General features: G+C 36.2%; 2 protein-coding genes and 1 long non-coding RNA gene across 4 annotated transcripts; 2 read left to right on the forward strand and 1 right to left on the reverse strand.

Annotated features, from left to right (window-relative positions):
* The first annotated feature begins 626 nt into the window (after nt 1-626).
* On the forward strand, nt 627-10079 carry LOC140800630 (uncharacterized). Of its 2 annotated transcripts, XR_012111288.1 has the most exons (3): nt 760-1102; nt 1175-1464; nt 9556-10079. It is a non-coding gene; the product is annotated as an uncharacterized lncRNA (long non-coding RNA). The 2 variants fall into 2 exon arrangements; XR_012111287.1 differs by having other exon boundaries at nt 627-1464.
* A 1218-nt stretch (nt 10080-11297) lies between these two features.
* Nucleotides 11298-13416, reverse strand: LOC140801073 (probable indole-3-pyruvate monooxygenase YUCCA5). The gene is made up of 3 exons (XM_073156074.1): nt 12626-13416; nt 12164-12535; nt 11298-11817 (listed from the first exon to the last, which is right to left on the reverse strand). Exons 1-3 carry the CDS (start codon nt 13301-13303, stop codon nt 11593-11595), a joined length of 1275 nt encoding a protein of 424 aa, XP_073012175.1. The 5' UTR covers nt 13304-13416; the 3' UTR covers nt 11298-11592.
* Nucleotides 13417-20169: 6753 nt separating this feature from the next.
* Nucleotides 20170-25038, forward strand: LOC140801445 (NADH dehydrogenase [ubiquinone] 1 alpha subcomplex subunit 9, mitochondrial). The gene is made up of 12 exons (XM_073156568.1): nt 20170-20345; nt 20475-20577; nt 20766-20830; nt 21092-21177; nt 21300-21384; nt 21466-21536; nt 22383-22514; nt 23485-23600; nt 23748-23871; nt 24014-24082; nt 24325-24445; nt 24530-25038. Exons 1-12 carry the CDS (start codon nt 20249-20251, stop codon nt 24664-24666), a joined length of 1206 nt encoding a protein of 401 aa, XP_073012669.1. The 5' UTR covers nt 20170-20248; the 3' UTR covers nt 24667-25038.

Below are 25038 nucleotides of genomic sequence, written 5' to 3' on the forward strand. Positions count from 1 at the left end.
TTCCCTAGGAGTGATGGTAAATTTATTATGATAAAAGTAAAGCCTATGACCATATCAAGTGGGAGGTGGTCACCGGATCCATCACCAAAATAGGTTTTCCTAATAAGTTTGTTAAGTATATTAAAAATAGTCTCACTTCTCCTACTTTCTCCCTTTTAGCACGGTTTATTTTTTAAAAATGAACCGCCTGCGGACCACCCTATGCAAGCTTGCCACTTCATCCATTGGGAGCCCCCGCCTCCGGGATGGGTTAAGCAGATAGATCCTTCAATGGACCCCTTGAGCAGGCAGGTAAAAGTTTTGTGGTCCGCCATCCTAATGGGAGCCAATCCTTCCGAGTACTACGAGCATAGTGGCACAATCAACTCTTGCTACATAGGCCATAGCTATCTGGAAAGTTCTTTTAAGGCATCAACTCACCAATATTTGGATTAAGGCTGATTCAAATAATCCTCAAAAAATATACTATGTGAAATATACCGGCCACCACGGTTGCTAAAATCTGTTGTGGCGGATACCTTTTTTTTATTAAAAGCTTATCATCATCCATGTGTTTAGAGAAGCCAATAGATGTGCAGATTCGCTCGCTAACACATAGAGGACTTCTGGATTCGGGGGCAGTCCCCTCACCGTTGCTCCGATTTTTTTTGTAACCAAGGCACTTAATCTATAAAAAAACTTTTTTTTTTTTAAAAAAAAAAAAGTTTGAATTGGACCAACCGACTGCGTTCAGGTATATATTTGATTTTTCTCACGGAGGAACGCAGCTATATATTTGATTTGTCTCACGAAGGAGACCTTACAGTTTGCATTCTTCTCTCTCTCCTCTCTCTCCCTCTCTCTCCCTCTCTCTCCCTCTCTCCATTCCTCTTCCCCATCGTCGTCTCGTCTCGGGGCGGATCGACGTCGCGATCCTGGCCTCTTCCCTCGCCTCGCCGTCGCCGAGGTCGTACGCAAGACCGTCGTCTTCTCTTAATTCTTCGGGAAGAAACATTTTCTTGGATCGAGTAGTTCTATCGGAAAGCGCAGCCGTGGAGTTGAACACCGTCTTCTGGAGAACGCATCTCCATCACGTAAGGCGGGGAAGATTCGTCAATATAATGTAAGTGAATCCTTTTCTTGGTCCGTTCTTGATTTCTTTCGAGTTCTTTATGATTGTTATAATATTTCTTAGGTAATTTAAGGTACACCCACTAATTCCTCGTAATCTTGTTGAATGCCAAATAACTCATCACTTTCTTTACAATCTTCTCTTCCCCATCGTCGTCTCGTCTCGTGGAGGATTGACGACGCGATCTCCGCCTCTTCCCTCCCCTTGCCGTCGCTGAGGTCGTACGCAAGACCGTCGTCTTCTCTTAGGTATTTGAGACGAAACATCTTCTTCGATCGAGTAGTTCAATTGGGGAGCGCAGCGGTGGACTTAACGCCGCCGTCTGGATAACGCATTTTCATCCCACAAGGCAGGTAAGATTCATCAACAACATGTAAGTGAATCCTTTTCTTGGGCCGTTCTTGATTTCTTTCGAGTTTTTAATGATATTTCTTTGGTAATTTAAAATACACGCATTGATTCCTCGTTATATTGTTGAATGCCAAATAACTTATCAATTTCTTTATATGACATATCTTGGGTTCTTAGAGTTGGTTGGGATTTGAATTTTGAATGGAGGAGTTGGTATTACCTCTATCTTGGAAGAGGTATTCTGTTATTTTTTTCTATTCTTTTATTGAGTTGATTTACGATATTCTCTCATGTGTTGAAGTTAACTTACGATATAATAAGTGCTATGGTATGTTTTGGATTCTGGGTCTGGGAGTTGGCTGGGAGTTGCAAGGGAGGAGTTGGTTCTATCTTGGAAGGGGGATTCTTTTCTTTGTTGATTGATTTAGTTTCTATTTTGATGCTATATTGCAATGTCAAGGTGATACTTTCGTGTAAATATGAGTCTGCATTTTGTTTAGAGTTTATCAGAAAATTGTTCGTATGAGTCAAGATATAAGAAGACGTGGGACCATTTCTTGGCCCAATTCTTGATGCCTTGACAAGTTCTTGATCTGTTTTAGTTCCTTTATTATATCTGCTTTTGTTTCTCTTAATGGATGCTGGGAGTTGTGAATTCGAGGGATTCTTTTATTTTCTGGGTAAAAGTATTTATCTTAATGCTATAATGCAACTATATAGTAGTGTATTTTCTTGACAATTTATGAGCCAAGGGATCTGTTTAGAGATTTGGTAATAAAAGTGGTGGTTACATGGAGGATTTAATAAAGAGGGTAAATAAGTTAAAGAAAAGGAGCAGATTATTCATCTGATGCTGAAACAGTGACAAGAATTAAATTTGTCCTTCTGATATTGAAGGATTAGTTGGTGAGAATAGGAATTTATTTGCAAAGGCTCGGGAGAAGGGCTTGTTGACTATCCAAGAGTGCCAAGTAAATTGTTTCTCAGATGTAATGTGTATAATTTAAGATCATTGTTCCAAAGATCAAGAGGATGGCCTTTGCGGCCACTGGGGTGCCAAAATGGGCTAAAGAGAAGTCTGAAAGATAAGCATTTAATGAATGTGTAAGATTCTGCATTCAAAGGGGTAAAGGTAAACATCAAAGGATAACTTGGACTTTATCAGAGTTTCCTTGAGGGGCATTCACAATGAGATTGCGATAACATCGCCTTGAGATATGCATTTCTCCATATAGAAATGCAACTGTTTTAGCGGTTTATGATTTGGACTATCCTTGTTTGAGACCAAGTTTCCTTTTTATAATCCAATTCTCATTGATCCCAAAAGCTTGATTCTAGATAGAAGAATAAGAAATTGTGAGCAAAAGTATCAAACTGGCCAAAATAATATCATTTATTTTGGAGTGGGACATTAAATTTGTGAAAACTACAAGATGATTGAGCAATCGATGATGAATGAGCTGAACTAGAAATGAGTCACATTTTTTGCAAGTCGAAGGTTTCAAATCTAAAAAGAATGTGCCATGGCAAATGAGCGATAAGTGATGGCATGACATGGATTGGTAGGATAAAGATGAAACTGTGTTTGGAGCCCCTACATGGATGGAATTCTATTTGGCCTCCAGAGAAGTCTGAAGGATCAGCATTTTTGATGAAGGCGTAAAGTTATGTGTCCTGAGGGATAAAGGAAAATGCTTTAGAATGAGTTGGAATTAATTAGAGTTCATTTGAGGTTAAACAATGGTATTTAAAATTAGATCTCCATAATATCAGTTTGATATATTTGACAGATAGAGAAAGTAAGATCCATATAGGCCACTGGAAATTCATGATTAGCAGAAAGAATCTTGTTTGTCCTTATAGAAACACTGTCAGTTCATCTAATTTTTGAATGTTGAACGTAATTGATGTTAGGGTTTGTACGGGAAGTGTGATCCTAGATCCAATTCTTGTTGATTCATGAAGCATTATTTTAGATACAGAATCATTTTAGTATGATGAGATAATTGGATGGAAACTTTTGTTCGATGTAAATTTGTGAAAACTGCGAGACGGGTGAGTACTAGATAAGAGCATGAAATGGATTGGTTGGATTAAGATATTATGGTTGAAACCATAATGTTAGGATCAGCATTTGATGAATGTATTAATTTCTGTGTTCAAAGGGTTAAAGGAATATGCTGAAAGATGGAGTGAGTTTCATTTGAAGTTCCGTGGTGTGCACATTGGTAATTAAGATGAGATTCCAATAACATTGGATTGAAATATTTAATAGAATAAAGAAATAAGGCACGGACAATTCAAAATGCTCATTGGAAGTTCATAATTAGCAGAAGGAATCTTTCCATCTATTTCTAGTTCCATTTCCAACTCAACAATATTTTCAATCAAAATGGTCACTGTTTTGTTTTCCTATTCTTACAGCAGACCATCTAGCACCACTAAAACATCCTCCCATCTCCCATTTTCCATTCCAATGATTTCTCAAATCTTTTGGTTCCTGCCATAACAGAATGACTGCTGCACTAGGTATTTCTTTTTATTTATCTCGCTCTTCGCTTTGTTGTGGTTCTTGTTAATATTATTCAACCATAACCAGCTTATATTTTCTTTGGTACTATTTCCAAAATTTCTCGCTTGCCACTTTCTTCATCCCTGTTTGACCAACTCATATTTAAGAGCTTCGGGTTTTCCTTTTCCTGCTGTAAATAACCTGACAACTTGATAATTTTTCTGTTTCTAGCGGGACAGTCTGCTCTTTTGATGCTTCTTACTGCCTACTGAAGTATACCCTTTTCCAATTCTTCTTCTTCTCCATAGAATCAACACTTCTCCATAACCTAATACCAGTCATTCTCCCCTGCACATTCCACCTTCCATCTCAATGTATATTCTGTAGACCAATTCATCCGGCCACCTTCGCACCTCTTGCAATTGCTTCTTTGATAAACAGTCTCTGTTTTAGATTCATCTTATGTTCAGTTTTTAATAGGCTTCTCCTTTGGGTGCTGAGGTAACCTTTTCTTATCCTTCGGATCATACCACCTTTGGGGTATCTAGAGATTGACTTGGTTGATCACAAAATGCTTCATTCCATGGGACCTTGTACATTTGACTCCACTTCTTCCATATCTTCAGTTACATCATGCCTTTAACATACATTGGCTTCAAAGCTTCTATATCTTCTTCATCAGATCCTTCTTATTGTATTGACTCCATAGCTTTCAAGGTTGTCATGAAATCCCAAACTTTCAAGAGGAAGAAGCTGGTAGGAAATGGATTTGGTTAGAGGTTGTATTTCCAATGGTTAAAGGTTGAATTGAATCTTGATTTAAAGCTGGTAGGAAATGGATTTGGTTTGTAAGATGATGTGATGAATCATGGTTAAAATCTTTTTAGTTGTATTTTATGATGTTAAAGTGGTGGATGATGCTGTGAAGAAGGCAATGGTGATTTTGGATGGTGTTGTTTGCATATGTTAGTAATATTCATAGTTTCATACCATTTAGGTGACTTGTAATCAATTATTAGAGTTCTGAAAGTGGCTATTGATGAAATGGTTGTACTTGATATATATAATAATTATTAAGGTGAAAGCTAAAAGATACAAAATGAATTTGGAGTAAATGAGTGGTAATATAATATGAATTCTAGACAAGAGGTTCCAATGGAACTTGAAAAGAGTATAGTGAAGCAGCTACTGGGAAGGCATCAGAGCCCAATCCTAGAAGAATCAGAAAAGAGGTATTATTCTAGGGAATCTATAATGTGAAAAGAAAGTGGTGGGTGATCAGTATGAGGAGTTGGTTAAGTCAGGAGAGAGGAACTGGAAAGCTGGAAGTGAAACCATTAGTGAGCAATCATAGTGTGAAGATATATAATAATATTCAGCTATAGATTCCAAGAAGATTGGAGAATGGAAAGTTCTTTAGTGGGCAAGAAAGTCTAGAAAGGTGAAGAAATGCTAATTCAAAAAGGTACATGGTTACAACTGATTTCAACGGAAAAAAGATGCATGGATAGCAGAATGACCGATGGTTAAGATATTGAGGAGTCGATAGATAAGAAAAGGCATGATATGACTGGGGAGATGGAAGAAGCATATATACAATAATATGTAGTACTAACAAATAAATTATTGGAGTTCAATCAATTTAATATCTGATAATCCAAAGGTGACAGGATAGTTTAGAAAACGAAAAGAAAAGGCTAAATCATCATTCACAAGAAGCCTAATAACTTTAGTAGAAAGTAGACGGGGGAAATGTGGGCACAAGAAATGATTTCATGCTGAAAAGAAAAGAGCCTTAGGGTCCAACATATTTGTTCTTGTGTGTGTTTTGTTTTCTAAAATATGAAAGATGAAATGTCGTGATTTTATATCTCAGTGGTTACTAAGCATGGCTTGGATGAACTTCCATCTTAAACTCAAACACCATACAAGATCTTAAGTCAAACAATATGATCCAGTCTGTATAATAAGTTAATCTACTTCTTTGTTGATCCATAGAAAGCCTCAAAATAAACTCATGATATAAGAGCTTAATAAATTAGTGTTTTGTCATTATGAGATTAAGAGAAAGAAACTAAAGGGGCAACAAAGATTATGGCCTTATCGATTTGGTTCGTGTACTTGATGATGATAGTTTGTTGCACCCGTTGATCATATATGTTGTCAAATAAAGTTCTAGATAATAGGGATAATAAATGGTCGGACAATATCCTACTGTAGGATGCGAAAATTGTGGCATGCAAGGAAAAGCTACTCTAGCGCGAATGTTACAAGTGCATCCGATATTAAATGATGACAAATATGATGATTAACTCAAGAGTTGTATCCCTCTTATGTATGATGCTATCATATCCCAAGGGAAGTGATTGAATATAGTGATAAACTACTATCAAACTAAACAAGAGGGTAAGAAAGGCCACATGACATACATAGGAGAAATGATGGTTCTACTACCATTGATCCTTAATATCTATTTTTGAGATGTCTACATATAGTTATTGGGCTAGCAATGGTTTTGACTATGTGCTCAGAAAGCTCAATAGGAGTAGTCATATTTCTTCGTATGACATTATTGAGTGCTATTCGGTACTAGTTTTACTCGTGTTGTGGTGATGATAAGGGCAACATCAGTATTTGCATGAGCAACCTTAGAAATTTATGGTTGTGAGTGATGTTCAGTTGTGTTACTCGAGAACTTCTTTATTTTTCTACTTTTGTTGTTTTCTCTATTATTTTTCTAAATTTTGGAAACTTTTTTTAATTTGTTGCTAGTTTGAAAATTTTAGGATTTTCTTGTTTTTTATTTATTGAAAAAGTCCAAAAGAAACTAGAACCAAAATGGTTGAAACTGCTCAAAAATACATAAAGTTTTGTTTCTTATGAGAATTGAGATCGAATCTTTGACTCATGTTTTTATATCAGCATGGATTCGTATATTATTGTCTTGACAATGTTTCTTTTTAGTGTTCGAATAAATTCTGGTAGTATGGAACTTTCAATTGCGTCTAATTTGTGCTTTTGGAGGAAGTCAGTATGGTGGTTATTTCCACTGGGGCAATCCAAACTTTTGTCAGCTTTATTTATCAACTTCTTTTATTGTGTCAATTATTGCTATAAATTAGCAGTGGATTCTCTGAATCATCACTTAGTTGACTAGTTACCTGAATTATTGTAACAGTATAGGATATGTTACATAATAATTGCAAAGGTCAGAATCTGGTATTACTACAATACAACCATATACTGCATCTTGACTCTGTATAACTCCTATTACATATTTCATTCAACAGCATAGAACTGAACTCATCCCCAAAACACCACCTGAAAAAAAAAATATTCTTGGGTGCCCTTTCCTGATCCTGGTTCTCATGTCATACAGGTTGAGTTTTATTTTGGTTGAAAAATCCTCATCCTGTTTGCTGTATCCTTCTTTTTCCATGTTTCTTAAGCACTGCAGACTTTCTGTCCTATTTTTTTGGCAGAATTTATCTTTCTATTTAATGTCTTTCCCAGACATTAAATAGAAAGAATATTACATTAACCATTTCTAATTTTTCTCTTAACTTTTCTATTTGATGTGGTTGTTCCATTCATAGTTCTCGTAATTTTTTCTATGTTAACTATTCTCATATTCTTTCCACTTACTTCTCACCTGATTTTCTAACTCAGAATGATCAACTACCTCTTCTTACTCAAATCTATAATGTGATTCTTTTTTCTGCTAAAATGTTCTTTGATATCTTCTGATTAGGTGCTTCTCTATAAAATTTTCTAATTCCATCACCATTTGCTCCACATATTGCACTCTTTTCTATATTTCTTACTAAATTATTCCTTCAGATCAATCTTACACCTCAATTTATATCCTGTATGGCCGTTCATTAAATCTTGTTATTTTCAGATCTTTCTTATGTTTAGTTCTTTCATCAATTCATTCTCCAAATCCAAAATTGTAAAACTAGAAAAAAAGAATTATCATGAGGCCTCTTACTGAGCAATTCTACTTCCTGACAACTTTAAAATGTGATTCTTGGTTGAAATCTAAATATTGACCAGTTAAACTATAAAATGTCTTCTAGAACTTGCTTCATTTCACTTTGATTCTTTGGATTTCTTGATCATCAAAGAACCGTCTTTTCGTACTACCTTCCAGCTTGATTTTTATGTGATAATCCTCTGGACTGAAAACAGATTGAATTCTTGCAACAGTTTAGCTAAGCAATGGGCTCTGCTCACATCTAGAGCTAATCAACTGTTTCTTTCTTCTCTTCTATTTAATTCTTTGTTCAATTCTGTAAGGGTGAACTTCCTATATCCCCAAACCTTAACAACACTCCTTACATGATCTTACTCTTATCTTTTCTCAGTTGTCTTTTCCTCTCTCGACTTATTTCTTTCTCCACCAATTTCCACCCCAGGCTTTTCTTCAAACCATGTAATATTCGTTCTCTGCATGATATAACAAACATGGGACCCAATACCTTATCAGTCATTCTTTCTAACATGTATAACAAACAGGTGTTGAATATGGTTGTATTGTTGTAATATCAAACAGGCTTATGTTATAACTACTAGATTCTGACAATTGCGAAAGTTGGGTAACAAGTCAACTTTTTTCACGATATGATCAAAGAATCCACTGCCAAATTATAGCAATAATTAGCAGAATAATAGAAGTTGGTATATAAAAGCTAACAAAAGTTAATGATATCGACTTTCTCCAAAAGCACAAATTAGGAAAGAAGCAATTTAAAGTTTTCTACTGACAGCATCTATTCGAATAGTAAAAAACCTGTTGTCAAAATATTAATATACGAATAATATGCCGACATAAAAACATGAGCCAAAAACTCAGTCTTCGTTCTCATAATAAACAAAACTCTATGCATTTTCAAGCAATCCATTCAGTTGTTTTGGTTCTAGTTTCTTTTAAGACTTATTCAATAAGAAAAAGGCAACAAAAATCCTAAAATTTTTAAGACTAGCAAAAAATTAAAATAAGTTTCTAATGGTTAGAAAAATAATAAAAAAAACAAAAAGTAGAAAACTAAATAGGTTCTTAAATAATACGACTAAATATCACTCACAACCATAAATTTTCAAGATTGATCTTACAAATACTGATTTCACCCTCGTCACAATGACAATACGAATAAAAACTATTCCGGAATATCACCTGGTAATGACATACAATGATCTATGACTACCGTTCTATTGGGCTTTCAAAGCACCATAGTCAAGACCATTGCGACTGTAACTATATATAGATTTCTTTTAAGTAGATTTAATGGATCAGAGGTAGCTGAACCATCCTTTCGCCCATGAATGCCATGTGGCGTCTCACCCTTTTTTTAGTTTGATAGTAGATTTATCACCATATTTAATCCATATCTCCTGGGATAGCACGTATCATGTCTAAGAGGGATGCAACTCTTTAATTAATCATCACATTTGTGATCATCTAATGCCGATGCACCGGTAACATCTAATGACCCGACAACCGATAAGGGAGGAGGAGGTTGACTTTTATAAGATGCTGATACTGATGCTGATGCTGAATTTTTTTTTTAATTTTTGGCAGGTGGGGCTCCTGGCAACTGTGAAAGTGCGCTAACTACTGAAGCTTAGGTCGTGCACGAGGCTTTGGAGTAAGCCGAAAATCTCATCCACTACTTGATCATCAAAACGGACTCCGAACAGCTCACTCAATTTTTGGCCAAAGGAGCAGGCAACTAGACCACAAAAGACCTTATTAAGGATATACTACACTTCTTTCTTTCCTTTACGAAAGTTAAAATTAAGCACACCCATGGAGAAGGAAATTTTATTGCTACCTGTCTAGCACTGCACAGGAGGAGCAGCAGATTGTAATTTTTTGAGGCACCTTGCCCTTTTTATTGAAGTTCTTAATTACCAAAAAAAAAACGCTCATGTCTTTTCAGTCTGAGCAATTATTTCTTGCGTCAAAAAATTTCCCTATATTTGTCACCATAGTTCGTAGGCTTCTTTTGAGTAATGATGTATTGTTCCTTTTCCTTACTGTCATTTGTTTGGATGTGGTTTAGGTTTATTTATAAACCATCGAAACACCAGTTTAAGGTAAAATGGGTTTAGAGCAATCTACTTAAACATATTCTTCTCTCTCCTCTCCTCTTCCACATAATATAATCCATCCATTAAAGAGTTTTACAGTCATTTGACAAAATATCTCTTAAATTTACTACTTTTTTCATGTCACATTAAGTACAATCATTGACACTACTACCGGTTGACAAACAACACCATAATTTTCTAATTCGGTTTAAGCTATTTTATTCAAGTTCAAGACATGGAAGTAGTAGGAATTAAACAATATCTAAATGCCACCTAAGAGTATAGAGATTGAACTCTAGACCACCATTGTATTTTAGTGATTAGGTCTATTAGCACATGAAGGAGGTGATGAGTTCAATTCTACTTTATTGTTGTTTGGGGTTAATATTTGGTGGTTAGAGTAGATGATCTTGGTGAAGAAAAAAGACACTTGGGAGACAACAACGTGACCTAATGCATTTGAGTGACTTATGACAGATATACCAACAATATCTTATTTACTTTTATCAACAAAAAAAATCCTATTTATGCAAATTAAGTAAAACAAAAGGCAAGTTGGATTACCCAAACCTTCTTGCTATCTTTATGAGGCTTAACTCTGTCAAGGAGTCATGAATTGGAAATGGAAAATTAAAATAAAAAAAAAATAAAAAAAATATATATATATATATCTCATTTATGGGTGGAATTTTGTTTTAACATTTCACACATATGTTTAAGAAGCACATTGAAAGATTCATTGGGCCCTCTTAGATGCAACTTTTTATCTTTGTATACCTCACCAGCACTTTGAACGTTATAGGCGAAGCCACACAAAGCATTTAATCCAAACATATGGAATGGGAGCATTAATTGCTGACACATGCATTCTTGGAGGGCATGTTTGCCTGCGCCTGTACAACCATATGCCACTATTTATTCATTACTGCGTTATATGAACAATGGAGCATGGGCCATCACTAAGCCTCTATGTGGATCCACCTACATACATTGAGAGAGAAAGAGAGACAGAGAGAGGGAATAATTGTATTAGAAAAATGAAAAATTATTGCAGGGCCTGCAAATGGTTTTGTTTCTCGAGGTGAATGCCAATCCAAGATAATTGTAGTGTAATGGTGCAAGCCTGAAGCTTCTTTGTTGTAACATTATTCTTTGTTCACATTAGCATACAAAGCTTCTTTGTTGCAGGGCTCATCCAGAGTTCTAGTCATGTTGTAAGTGGCACAGAAATGGTTCAGATCCACATAGTTGCATAATTTTCACAAAGAAAATAAAAGAGGCACAGAAATGTTACAGATCCACAAAGTTAAACAAAACAAAAAAGAAAGAAAGAAAGAAAGAAAGAAAGAAAAAGAAGCCTCATCATCGTCAACTTTCCTCTATAATACATCATGCACCATTCCTAGTGCAAAAATTGAGCTCCATTGAGAGAGGGCTCCCTCCTTTTCATTTTTTTTGCTCATGTTTTTTTTCTTATCTCTTGTTATCCTTATTATATGATACAATCACTGTTGATTCATAAGGATTAGATCTGTGAGATGCATCTCCTATGGCATGCGGTAATATGCTTTGCCTGCTTAGTCTCCTCCTTCCACACCTTGCCAATGTCCTCTGCAATCCTCACAGCATCCAGTGATGCACCTGAGAGCCCTCTCCTTGTGAACCCAACTGCATAAAGCCCACACTTCCCCTTCCACCCATTTGGAAATGGTTGCCTTGGGAACCCCTCTTTGGTGAAGAAGTCTGTGCCCTGAAAAAAAGGAAAAAAGGAAGAAAAAAAAAGATTAATCCCCTTATTAATCACAAAGATTTGTCTAATGAGTTCTAGGTAACATGCAACACCCCCCAACGACCACTAACTACCATCCATTTTAACAAAATGACAAGAAAATACCTCTCTGAGCATTGTATATCAAGGGTATAATTGTCAATATTGCTAGTCAATTCTATCATTTTTCCCCTCTTATTTCTACTCTACTATGGCGTCAGACACCTAACTACCATAACTGTCGATCCAACATGAGAACGTGAACATAGAACATTAATAGGGAAAAGAAGAAGAAGAAGAAGAAGAAGAGAGAGAGAGATCTAACTACCTTCAACCAAGAAGGAACATTGCTGCGGTAGCCTGTGGCCATGACGACCGCATCCACATCAAGAACTCGGCCATCGACGAGCTCAACTCTGCCATGTGAGAACTTGTTGATTGCTGGCACCACCTTGATCTCGCCGGATTTGATCTTCCCCAGTGTTCCAATCTCCAAAACAGGGGTCTTTCCCTCTGCTTTCTTCAGCTCCAGCGGCCCCGCCGCCGGCCGCCGCAAGCCGTACTTTTCTACGTCCCCGAGTATCATCCTCGACATAGCTAGCAAGATCTTATCCACCATCCATAATGGCATCCATTTCATCAAGGAGAAGGATAGCTCGTAGGTTGATATCCCAAGGATCTCCCTTGGTAGCACATGAACCTGGTATGACATACATTGCTGGTATGTTAATGGATATGATACGATATCAGAGCGAGGTTTGCAAGGGGGATGGGTTAAGAGTTTGCTTACCGAGTCGCGAACGACCATGGTAGGGTAGGCGTCGTGGTGGCAGAGGTCGAGGCAGACCTCCATGCCGGAGTTGCCGCAGCCGACCACGAGCACCTGCTTCCCGCGGTACCCCTCGCCGGACTTGTAGTCGGCGGCGTGGACGACCGACCTCCCGAGATCGCCCAACCCTTCCACCTCCGGCATCACGCAGTCCGCGTTCTCCCCGGTGGCCACCACCAGCCACTGGCATATGTACTCGACCTCGACGCCCCGCGGGCCGCCCGCCGCCCCGGCGGCTGCGACGACGCTCCGCACGCGCCACATCCCGCACGTGTCGTCGTACTTCGCGGACTGCACCGTCTCGTTGAACTGCGGGTTGATGTCGAAGCGGGCAGCGTACGACTCCATGTAGCTTATGAACTGGTTCTTGGTCGGGTACTCCGGGAAGTCATCGGGGAAGGGGAGCTTCGGCAGCTGGCAGAATTGCTTAGGGAGGTGGAGTTTGAGACGATCGTAGGTTCGTTTTTGCCACAGTGAGGCAATGCAATCCGACCTCTCGAGGATGACGAAAGGTACGCCAAGCTCTTTGAGGCAGGCACCGACGGCGAGGCCAGAAGGGCCGGCACCGACGATGAGGGGCCCGTTGACCCACTTGCATCTCCTCTTGAAGAGGTCCTCGTGATCGGACAAATGCGCCATGATCGAAGAGCTATCTAGCTGGGTAGGAGTAGTAGAATAGTAGTAGCTAGTAGGTGGTAATGGATCAAGCTAAGTAAAGTGGAGAAGGGTGGGGGAAGAGGAGGGAGTATAAATAGGAGGGAGGGAGAGGGGAGGGGGGTGGGAATAGTCATGAGAACTGCGTGTAATGGAGTGGAAGCTACTGCATTGGGTGCGTCCTCAGCAAATGATAAGCCTACCAGTCTCATGCATTTCTTTATGCAAATTTTTTATTTCTTCTAGGACGAGATATTTACTCCCATTGCAAATATATATATACATATTTTCTCTTAAAAGTTGAATGAAGCTATTAGATCTTGTAATTACTATTGATATGCCCCTGGTTTCACACTATCCTATTTTGGAGAACAGCCAGCACATAGAGATAAGGTCTAGATGAATGCCAAGAGGAAACAACCACGAGTTAATTATATAATTTCCAAGGTTTTATTCTTTTATAAAGGTTTTTCTCTATCAAGTCGGCTCTAAGGTTGGATATCTGAAAGCTAACTTTAGCGCAATTCCTCAAAAAAATTATGGTCAGAATGATAAGGTACTGCTGAAACTTTTAGTTGTTCAAGAACCTTTCTTTTTTCACTTTAATTTTTCTTTTTTTAAAAAAAAAAATTTAACTGAACTCTTCTGCAGTGATCTGCAGTACCTTTTCTTTTTGCAGTAAACCCAATGTACTGACTGTATTCTGACTCAAAACTTTATCTCCATCCAGTATTATCTAAAGGGCTTTAGATTCCCATCCTCCATGGCTTCAGCTGCTGTGCTAACGTATTTGCTGAGCTCACAAAGTGGCCAAAAGATTGCAGTCAGAGAGACAACTAGTTTGCACTACAACAACCAGCTAAAACGAATGTATCAAAGTTGTCAGAAGTTTCAAGAGACGAGAGAATTGAATCAGAGTTGCAAGCAAAACTATTATTCCCTAAACTGATAAGATCATTCGCAGTAGGGTCAATAGGATCTCAATATTGAGTACTCTTCAAGAGCTGGAGAACCCTCCTTTAGCTTTAATGATGTGAATTAAAACATTGTTAAATTCTTTACATCCAGATGAAGAGTGGTCCTGAACCAGTAAGAGCATAAGAAAAGGATGAATAGAATTAATTGTTTATGTACTATCAAGTCCAAAAAAATATAAGCAGCAAAGTACAAAGGCCACCTAATTATAAGATCCCATCTCTTACGATTGCTACGGTTGGTGGTGTTTCTTTTTAGCAAACTTAAAGAGGCACCTTCTTCCCTGGTGAAGTATTTGGCAGCATTAGTGAGCCCAGAATTAATTGTTTCAGCTTAGATTGCATTGGAAACTGGAAGCCACTCTATGCCAAACTGGCAAGCATAAGATGAACCTGACAAAATATGCAGTTGCTTAATTAGTAGGTATCTTGATATATAGCAATCTTATAATAATCCTTCTGATATTCCCATGCTGACCAAGCAATTGATATAAGAGTGTTATCTTAATTCGAATCTTACCAACAAAAAAAGAAAAAGAAAAAAGTTTGTCATATTTCACGTATATTAAGAGTTCATCATTCAAAATATCTATCTGGCTTTTATATTGATACCCCTTAAAAACCTTTCTTTTTCTGTGCACAAATCAAACAAATACGTCATAAAAAAAGTATCCTAGGTTTTGAAACAATTATATGTAAATACAACATTTTATACGTTAAGATTACAAAGAAATAAGCCAAGAAAACTATAAGAAGATAATATAACAATTATAAATATATATATTTATATTAAAAATAAATAAGGTCAGTTTGATCATTTTTATCTCTTATTTCAAACCAAATACTTTTTTTTTTTTTGATAAAAAAAAAAAAATTAAAAAAAACCAAAAAGGCATAAACAGTTAAAAACACCCATAAGGCGATAACTACTTAATCCACGCCCGCGTGGCGATGCGCCGGCCAGCGGGCCCCACGGGTGCTACCACGTGGCGCGTCCGGGTCAACTTAACTTGTGGGCCCGGCTGAAAGGAGATTGGGCCCACCAGCCACATTGGGTATCCATCCTTTACAGTTGGCGCTTCCCCGCGACCCATCTCGCTAACCACTTTTCTCTATTCTTGTGTACTTTAGCTGCATATTTTTAACCCATTAATGCGGTTAAATACACTTTAACCCGTGCATAAAATTAATTTACCTTCTTAATACTTTTTTTTTTCTTTTTACTAAGCTAATTCTTATACTTATAACTAAAATAAAACGGTCAGAGTTTTTATCTAAATTCTTATACTTATAACTAAAATAAAACGGTCAGAGTTTTTATCTAAAATATCTCGTCATAACAAATATAATAAGTTACCAAAATACCTAAATGAATATAACAGAGGCATTTTAATGATTTAGACGGAGCTCCGTTAATAGTTAAGTATATATAAAAATTTAATGAGATGAGATACAATATATCTAATCCATAAAATAAAAGATAGACTATATATTAGACAATCGATCTTCTCACAAAATCTCGGATAATTTTTGGGGTTACACGACTCTCTTACATCCACGAGACATTCTTTTATATATGTACACCTATGTTCATAATACTCTACTCTTAAATTTAAGCTTACAAAGAAATAAGCTTAAAAAACTCTGTATGCTCAGATCATAGAAATATATTAAGTAGACAAATTAAAGATTAAAAAGAGAATTATAGGCAGAGATATTAGTTTTGCATCTCTGAGAATAAAAGTAACTCCATTTTTTCAGGCTTTTTTTTTTCTATAATGAAAAATATCATATACCACAAAAATTTAATATGCAGTAGGTTTCTACTACTAAGTAGGTATACAATTTGTAATAGTTTAAATCAATTGTGAGTTAGATGTATTCTTTTTCTTCATCTTCTTCTTCTTCTTTTGTTTGTTTATCTTGGCGTGAGGTTTGAGGAATGAAGAGGAGTGATAGCTAGTGAAGCCCCACTCTCTTGTTTGAGAGTGAAGTTTTTAATGGTGGGGAGGCATGTGCATAGAACCTTGTTAAAAAGAAAATTTATTTTAATTTTAATTTTTATCTTTGTCTCTCTCTCTCTCTCTCTCTCTCTCCTTTTGAGATAGGATAGGGATTTGGCTTTTGTTTAAGTCCTTGAATTATATACTCTCTAGGGCATGGGAAATGAGTACATCCATCTTTGCCACCTTTTGCTCCTGCCCACTTGACTTCTCCAAACCAAGGCTTCAAAAAGTTAGAAGCCCTCCAAAAGCTAACACACAAACGATTTTTTTCTCCTCCTATTTTTCTAATGCTTACATAAATATTTAAGTCCCATCAAACTTTAACCAATATACTAAATCATTTAGTTTAGATTTTAAGTCATAAATATCATTGAGCTAATACTCCAAACTAAATATCACCTCGAGATATTGTTTCAAAACTGTCGTGCTGCCGAGCTTCTCCTTCAAATCATTAAGTCACCGCAGCGTTAAATCGTTAAGTCAAATTATTAAACTATTAGTATTTTTTTTAAAAATAATTATTTAAAGTTAGAATCGATATAGCATAGGGAAGAAGGTAGGTAGGTAAAGCAACATACAAAATTGATATTAGAATGTTAAGCATCATGGATGTGCATAGATGTGTGAGCTTTGTACCCATTATATATTACCACCTTTTCTTACTTGAAACAATTAATTAAGAAACTTTGGTGTGATCTTTGCTAGCTTAGATATACGTGGGACTTTGGTGTTAGCATGCATTCTTTGAGTTAAATTTTATGATACTTTTGAGGCGCATTGCATGGTCGGTGTATTTAATTTTTTTGATCATAGAAGCAAGCTCGATGGCAAGATTTTTTTACATCGTTTCAACTTTAACGATATAAATATTTAAAAATAAATAAATAAATATAACAAAGTGAGATATTAAAGTACGTGGTACACTCAAGGCCTCCAAATATTTTCCACGAACGTAATATTAAAATCCTACGGCTAGGGTTTCGCGCATGCGTGTGAAATGATGCCCAATTTTTTTGATAACAACTTCGTAGTAGCTTCCTATAAGCCATTGTTAATTAAGTGTTAATTAACGAGTAATCTCTAGAATTTTTTTTCTTCTCTTTTCCTTTCTTTCTTTCTTTCTACTAAAGGGAACTCAAATCCTAATAATCTATGTTTGCTTAAACTTTCCTTATTCAAAATTAAATCTTGAATCGTTTATTAACTTAAACTTGTAATTAAAATTATATATATATATAAATATAAATTTCTCTCGAATCTATAATAAGAATCTCAGATGATCAATCACATGGAAGATCATGGATAATGACGAGAATAATCATTTGGTGCCACATTAATTGCTTAGAAATCCAATAATTGTTCTTCGTCACGTTCTCCCATTCTTGACCCAATTCACCCATTAGGAAAATAAAATGTGCAAAAGTATATAAACATATACATTTGAAGTACCTTCATCAAATTAAGATTTAATTTCCCAAACTTTGACCGCCGATCAAGGGCTAGATTCGGTTAATTTGGTCGGTACTTAAAACGGTTGGGAGTTAGTTAGTACCCATGTTAGGTATGCATGTGGTATCATAATTTTTATTTAATCCATTAATCCTTGCATTTATAGGATGAGAAATCTTATTATTTCGAGACAAAATATTTTGGGGCATGAAATGTGCATGAGATCATGTGTTGATGTTGGTAATGATATTAATATATATATATGTATCCATGTGGTTAGGACTAAAAACCTTTTCCTAGATGCATCACATGGAAAGCAAATGATTTACAAGTACTAATTGATAGGATTTAGAACTAATACTACTATCTTTTCTTGTGCTTAGAGGAACATGCTTCTTGACATGCATGATTATGTTTTAAGGCAGTAAGAAACCTCAATGTTTAAGGGAACAAGAAGATTTAGCCTAAGAGATTTTTTAGGGTTTCAAGAGTTAAGTTCATGGCCTCATTTTATTTCGATTTATTTTAAATTTATTAGAGTAATAAGAGTATGTCCTAGTAAATGCTCTCTCCCCAAGGTTCATGAACTATTTACCTAATTAGTTAGAGAGAGAGAGAGAAATATATATATATATATATATATATATATATATATATATTATCAGGGGCGGCTCAATTGCTAGGCTACTGATTGGGCAGCCGCTTAGGGCTCCACTTAGAAAAAACTCTTATTTTTCAAATATATATAATATTATTATATCGATATATTTATGTAAATAGAAAAAAATTAGAGTAGAAGGTTAGCCGTACCTTAATATATTTTTCCCCCTTTTTACATTGATATAGTTTGAAGGTATCTTAGTTAAGCATGTAGATATGGCCAAACTTAACTTAAATCTATGCTTAACACTTGAAAGGATCCAGCATGCTTCCTACTAACCATTTTAGATTCTGTTTACTTTGTGAATGGAAGCACATGAGATCATATGATTGCTAATCTAAGAGAGAGAGAGTGATAGAGATAGAGAAAGAGAAAGAGAGGTCATTGGTCAAAGGAGATGAGCTTTGCTCAGATGTATAATATAATTATTAAGCACCAAACTATAATTTAATTATCCACCAGCCTTTTGGCTGCAGTTAATTATATAATCAAATTAAAAGGCAAAAGATATGTTATCCTGAAGAGGAAAAGGGATGTTGATATGACTAATAGGGTCTAAGGCAAGATTCCAAGCCTGATTTTGAAATATTATTCCCCTTGTGATAGCTAACATCACATAAAGTTGAGATATTCCTCTTTATTTACTACCCATTTGTTTGATGTGATCTTCAACCAATGGTGGTGGTGTTTTTTGTTGAGCCAAATAGCACTTTCACATGCAATGACAATGATTTTTCTTGTCCCACTAAATACCGATATTGCTATAATTTGAATCCCGGTGTTTTTAATACAATATGAGCTTCTTTAACCAACCGAGTTTTTATCCTATTGGTGACTATTCTTTCATAATGCATTTTGCATTAAGAGAATTTCTCTTCTCCCTTTCGTTAAGGTTTGTTGTATTAGTTGATGCAATAATCTCTTAACTCTTATCCTAGCCGGTAACTATCACTCGGAATGATAACTCTTAGTCTGCAGACTTTCTTTGAAACAAATATGATAGAATTTTTTATACGTACATCGTACGACTATGATCATATCTACTGTAATTATATGTTCATGTATATTTAATTTAAGTTGTGATCACAGTTGTTCAATCTATGTGAATCGATGATGATGACGGTCGGTTTTTCAGATATTTTTATAGAATGGTAGTGGAAAAAATTAAGATAGATAATTATTTTTAAAATTACTTTATTTATTTCAAAAGTCAAATCGAAACAATCGAACCTTCCTCGCCAAAGGACACTTTTACGAATAGTTTACATACCTAATGACGTGGCAGCAGCTGAACCTTCCATATTTTCCCTGATATGATTACAATTTTGAGAATTAAATAATAATTAGACTAAGACCAATTATTGCTCTTTTCCTATTCACCATCTAATTGATTTTTATTTTCTACACATAGATTTTTCACCCTCTGACGATGGTGTTAACAAAAACAACAAATAATTATTTTATCCTCAATTTTTATGTAAAATAAAAATAAAAATAAAAATAAAATAGTTTTATATTAAAAAAAAGAAAATATTTTAGAGGTTTTTCATAATTAAGAAGATAAATATGTTACGACAAAAAAAATGAAGGGTCTGTATGAAAATAGACCAAGGGTCTAGATGTAAAATGGGCCTAGTTTGGGCTTTCCTCACCATATGATAGAAGCCATTACCTTAATGGGCTTTTAATTTAAGGTTATATTTGGGCCTAATTTGGGCCGAACTATATCGTGGATGTATACTTTCCAATACTGCCCATCTCGATCACCTTCGACTCCGCTTCGGAACTCCCTTCTCTCTCTCTCTCTCGCTGTCGCTCTCGCTCTCGATCGATCGGCGAAATGATGCAGGCGACTTGGAGACGCTCGGGGCAGCGGTTTCTCGAGCAATCGCCTGCTCTTGCCACCTTCAAATCCATCTATCCCCTCTCCTGTTCTGGTATGTTATACTCCATGTCGTTCCTAGGGTTAAATTTTCATCTTTTTGGGAACAATTGCTCCAGATCTATCACGATCTCCTCAAGTATTTATGCGGTTTATTGTATTTGATCGTAATGATGGTTTATAGGGGCGGAGTTTGGAATTGATCACCCTCGATATGTGTCGACCATTTCGGCCAAAGGAACCGGGTATCTCGTCCGCAAGGGCACGGGTGGGAGGTCGTCGGTGAGGTAATTTTTTTTCCCTTTGCTACATTAATGTCATGCTTGGAATGGAAGATTCGTGAACGAGCATATATTGGAGGATCATTTACATTCTACCATGGGATGAAATCTGGAATTTTGCTCTTTTATAACGTGGATTCAGTTTAGGCATTGAAATGCATATTCACCTCACTAGAACTGGCAAATTTCTGCAGTGGAATTGTTGCGACTGTTTTTGGAGCTACAGGATTTCTTGGTCGTTATGTTGTCCAACAGCTTGGTGAGTCCTAGGATGCTTAATTCATAAATGTGAATAAATCGGAAAGATGTTTAATTGATAACATTGGACGGTTAAACAACGGTTTCTGAGCTATGAGCTATCCATATTCCTGAGTTTGTGGTCCTGTACTTGTTTCACTGTAGAACTTTGCTTATAGATCCCTCTGTCAGTTTTCTATGGAAAATCAAGATGTTGGAAATTTCATGATCATATTACGCATTTGCCAAAAAATTAACATGAAGTGTCTATGCCCTTCTACAGCTAAACTAGGTTCTCAAGTACTTGTTCCTTTTCGAGGATCTGAGGATTCTCAGCGGCACCTCAAATTGATGGGCGATTTGGGTCAGGTGCAGACTTAGTTATTAATAGTGTTAAGTTTATGCACCAAACACTGCATATTCCATATAATTTACTTTGCTGAAGAGTTTTTAAATTTTGACATTTTTTTTTCATTTTTTTGTGCTTTCAGATTGTCCCTATGAAATATAATCCAAGAGATGAAAGTTCAATCAAAGCAGTGATGGCTAAGTCAAATGTGGTTTTGAACCTCATCGGTTTGTATGTTATGCTTGGCTTCTGTAACACATTATCCTAAAGGATACTAGTAAAATAGTTATTGGCTTTTGAAATGACAGGAAGGGAGTATGAGACAAGAAACTACAGCTTTGAGGAAGTTAATCATGCCATGGCCGAACAACTTGCAGTGGTAAGCTTTTGCTAACTTTCATATATTCATTGTTTGCTTATTTGGAGCATATTTACTTTAGAGAGAAGATCTATTGTTTGAGTTTTGAGCTTCCTTTGAAACATTTTTTTTATGGTCAGCATTATTTGGTTTGCTTGTAAGTGCCTGAGTATGAAGAGATAGTTGATTATGCTAAACTTATTGGATGTAGCATCATTGTAAGAAGTAACTATTATAACAGATGCAACCTAGCATATTTGGGAACGAGCTAAACAGGGTGAGATATGGGAGATATGATCATACAATGATAAATGAGATCATCATGAACTCTTTTTTTATTTATACATTTTTTTCTCTTTTTCATCTTCTTTTCCAACTTCTTGCATGTTAGTGAGTCCACAGTATCACAATATTAAAAGAAAATTTTGTTTTCCTCATATGGGATTTTGTCACAGATCCTCTTAGCACTTACAATATTGAATCTTTTTGATAGTTGTTGATAGTTTAGGTCTTTAAGAGATGCTTCCTGATATGTTGTTACTTTGGCGAGTAGACTCAATTTGTGATGTAAAAAGAAACTAAGTAAAACCCTACGGGATGCAAAAGTAGTTTGAGAATTTGATTACTTTTTTTCCATTGTATGCACTGCTATCGTGATTGGATTTCTGCTTTTATGGGCTTGATGTAGATTGTGTTTTATTTTAGGCTCCATGCTAAGTTGATTTTATGGGCATAATTTATTAGCATTTTAATATTTGTTTTCCTACTTTTACTCCCTTCTTTGCTTGCATGATGGTGATCTAATGCTTAGACGACCTTCTTCTTTTCTGAATAAAGAATGTAAGAACTTGTTTACATACTATGCAGATTGCAAAAGAACATGGAGGTATCATGAGATTTATTCAAGTGTCTTGCCTAGGGGCATCACCATCATCTCCCTCAAGAATGCTAAGGGCAAAGGCTGCAGCTGAGGAATCTGTCTTAAGAGAGTTTCCTGAGGTTACTTTCTTTCAGTCTGATCTTTACATTTATAGTTGGTTAGCAATATTAGGATGGAAGGTTGTTAACTTTTGTAATTCATCAAGCATATAGGCCTTGTGAATTATTGCTATAGCCAAGGTCAAAAAGGTTCCTGCTACGGGCTTTGAAGTTTTGGTCAAGAGTGATATCTAAGCCATGGAGATTACCTCTCATTTTTTATGGCGACTTTCAAATATTACTTGCTTCTTGATGTAGTCTAGCTTGAGGTAGTAATTGGGTCAGAATTGATCCGGAGTTTGGGCTTGTTGAATTGGAAGTTTGGAGCAACACTATTAAGTTGTTAAACTGTGTATTGCAATAAGTGTTAGAGACAACTATTGCAATACAAGATGATACGAGTATTTTACTGCTCTTTCTCTAGGAAGAATAAAAGGGAACTTGTCTTATTCCTAGTTCTCAGATTTTCACTTTGGCAACAAAATTTAAGATGTTAATATGCGGTATTGGAGATTATTATCTTTGGGACTTGAGAGGTTATGTTTGAAGTTCTCTTCTCCATGTTGAGAACTAAGTTAAAGGGATTGCAGCGGTTAATCTGTCAGATTGACAAGTCTTTTAAAATGAAACTTTTGGGTCCAACTAGTCAGAGCCTTTTAGATCCTGCAACATCATATATGCTTTCTTGGCTTAAAAGAAGTGATATTCCTTCATGAGCTACCTGACATGTCTTATCATGCAAAGGATCAATGTGTCTAATTGTTGGGTTTTCTTTGTTTTGAACATTTACTGTTTCTGTCAGTTCCAAAAGAAAAGAAAAATACTCATAGCTAGTAACCTTAGTAATCCACTGCTGCCTTTTTAATGGTTGAACTGTAAAAAGTGTTATGTAGGATCTGCATGGGACATGCCTCTCACATGGAGGTAAATAGTCATAATTGCTTAGCTGTATTAAGCCTTATCTATTTGTAACGTGTTTCACAATTATCAGGCCACAATTATGAAGCCTGGGGTCATGATTGGCACAGAAGATCGGATTTTGAATAGATGGGCACAATTCGCAAAGAAGTGGAGTTTTCTCCCACTCATAGGGGGTGGATCTACAAAGTACTTACGAAGCTGCAGTAACCCCTTCTATAATTAGATATTATTTGAGAAAGTTATTCTTGCTAAAACATTAACAATTTTCTTTGTTCACGACTAAGTAAATCCATGAAAATCTGCAAATTACATCTCCTGTAATTGTGCCTGCAGGATTCAACCAGTTTATGTTGTCGACGTGGCTGCTGCCATTATGGCTTCCTTAAAAGATGATGGTACCAGCATGGGGAAGGTCTATGAGCTCGGTGGACCGGAGGTTTTTACTGTACATCAACTGGTAATTCTTGTGAATCATTACTTTCTTGTGGAAGTTAAGACTAGTCAAGAAATTTGATATGTGGAATAAATATTTGTTGGTTAATTTTCTTTAGTTATAGCTAGTTGTATTGAAGTTGTACTAAAAGTGATGCATGTTGTAGGCTGAACTGATGTATGACATGATACGAGAATGGCCACATTATGTCAAGGTTCCTTTTCCTATTGCAAGGGTAAGGAAAAAATACATTACTTTTCCAGAGAAAATTTCTAGTTCATCCTGGAGATGTTACTGTTTCTTTTATTTTATATGTTATAATGTTAATTGTAAGAAGTAGGTGGCCTCTAGTATGTCTTCCTAGCGTTCAATCTATGTTCATGGTGATCTTGAATCAGCATTCAAAGTATATTTAGGGTAAGCTACTTGTTGATTCTGCATGTGTTGACATCTAACGATATATTGCTGGCTTTGCAGGCACTTGCATCTCCTCGGGAGTTCCTTCTGAAGAAAGTACCTTTTCCTCTGCCAAACCCAGATACATTCAATCTAGATCAGATCAACTCTCTTACTGTTGATACAGTAGTGTCTGAAAATGGTGGGTATATTTTGGGAACATCTTATGCTATAGTCAAGCATTGCCTTTTGCATCTCTCTTACTACGTGACCTTGTATCGTGCAGCTCTAACATTTAGCGATCTTGGAATTGTACCACACAAATTGAAAGGCTACCCAGTGGAGTTTCTCATGTGCTACCGTAAAGGTGGGCCAGCTTTCGGCTCAACTATCAGCGAAAGAGTAACAGGTTCTGAGTTCTGAGCTTCAGATGGAAGATCTTTTAGTCGCATATATTTTGCATTTGTGCATCTTGTTCAGCTGTTGCCAAAAATGCTGCTGCTTGGAGAAATACCTCAAACTCTAACAGAGATAGCTGTTTTCCTGAATAAGTGAGGAGAATGTAGGACAATTTATCATTTATTAAGCACTAGAGGGGGGGGAAAACATGAGATTCATCATAAAGGCATGTCCAAGTATATTCTGTGTCCTATATATTTCCCATTTCAGAAGCTTGTAAAGCCACTGTGTGGAGGCTTTTGAAATAGTTCCCTTCTAAGTTGTGCATTTCAGTACCAGTTTTCTGACATATCTCAGAAAACAACTAATGAATTGCTAGGAGCTCTCAAGTCACAA

Source organism: Typha latifolia, chromosome 14 (genome assembly GCF_019914945.1).
Source record: "Typha latifolia isolate L0001 chromosome 14, TyphaL0001v2, whole genome shotgun sequence".
Taxonomy (NCBI): Eukaryota; Viridiplantae; Streptophyta; class Magnoliopsida; order Poales; family Typhaceae; genus Typha; species Typha latifolia.

What these genes read in the sequence shown, in the direction of transcription:
- LOC140801073 (XM_073156074.1), bottom strand. Translation starts at nt 13,303, where the DNA reads ATGGCGCATTTGTCCGATCACGAGGACCTCTTCAAGAGGAGATGCAAG. An exon ending in CCATGGTCGTTCGCGACTCG is followed by an intron (nt 12,536 to 12,625) that starts GTAAGCAAACTC and finishes ATGTCATACCAG; the next exon opens with GTTCATGTGCTACCAAGGGA. An exon ending in ATGTTCCTTCTTGGTTGAAG is followed by an intron (nt 11,818 to 12,163) that starts GTAGTTAGATCT and finishes CCTTTTTTTCAG; the next exon opens with GGCACAGACTTCTTCACCAA.
- LOC140801445 (XM_073156568.1), top strand. Translation starts at nt 20,249, where the DNA reads ATGATGCAGGCGACTTGGAGACGCTCGGGGCAGCGGTTTCTCGAGCAA. An exon ending in TGATGGGCGATTTGGGTCAG is followed by an intron (nt 21,178 to 21,299) that starts GTGCAGACTTAG and finishes TTGTGCTTTCAG; the next exon opens with ATTGTCCCTATGAAATATAA. An exon ending in ATAGGGGGTGGATCTACAAA is followed by an intron (nt 23,601 to 23,747) that starts GTACTTACGAAG and finishes TTGTGCCTGCAG; the next exon opens with GATTCAACCAGTTTATGTTG.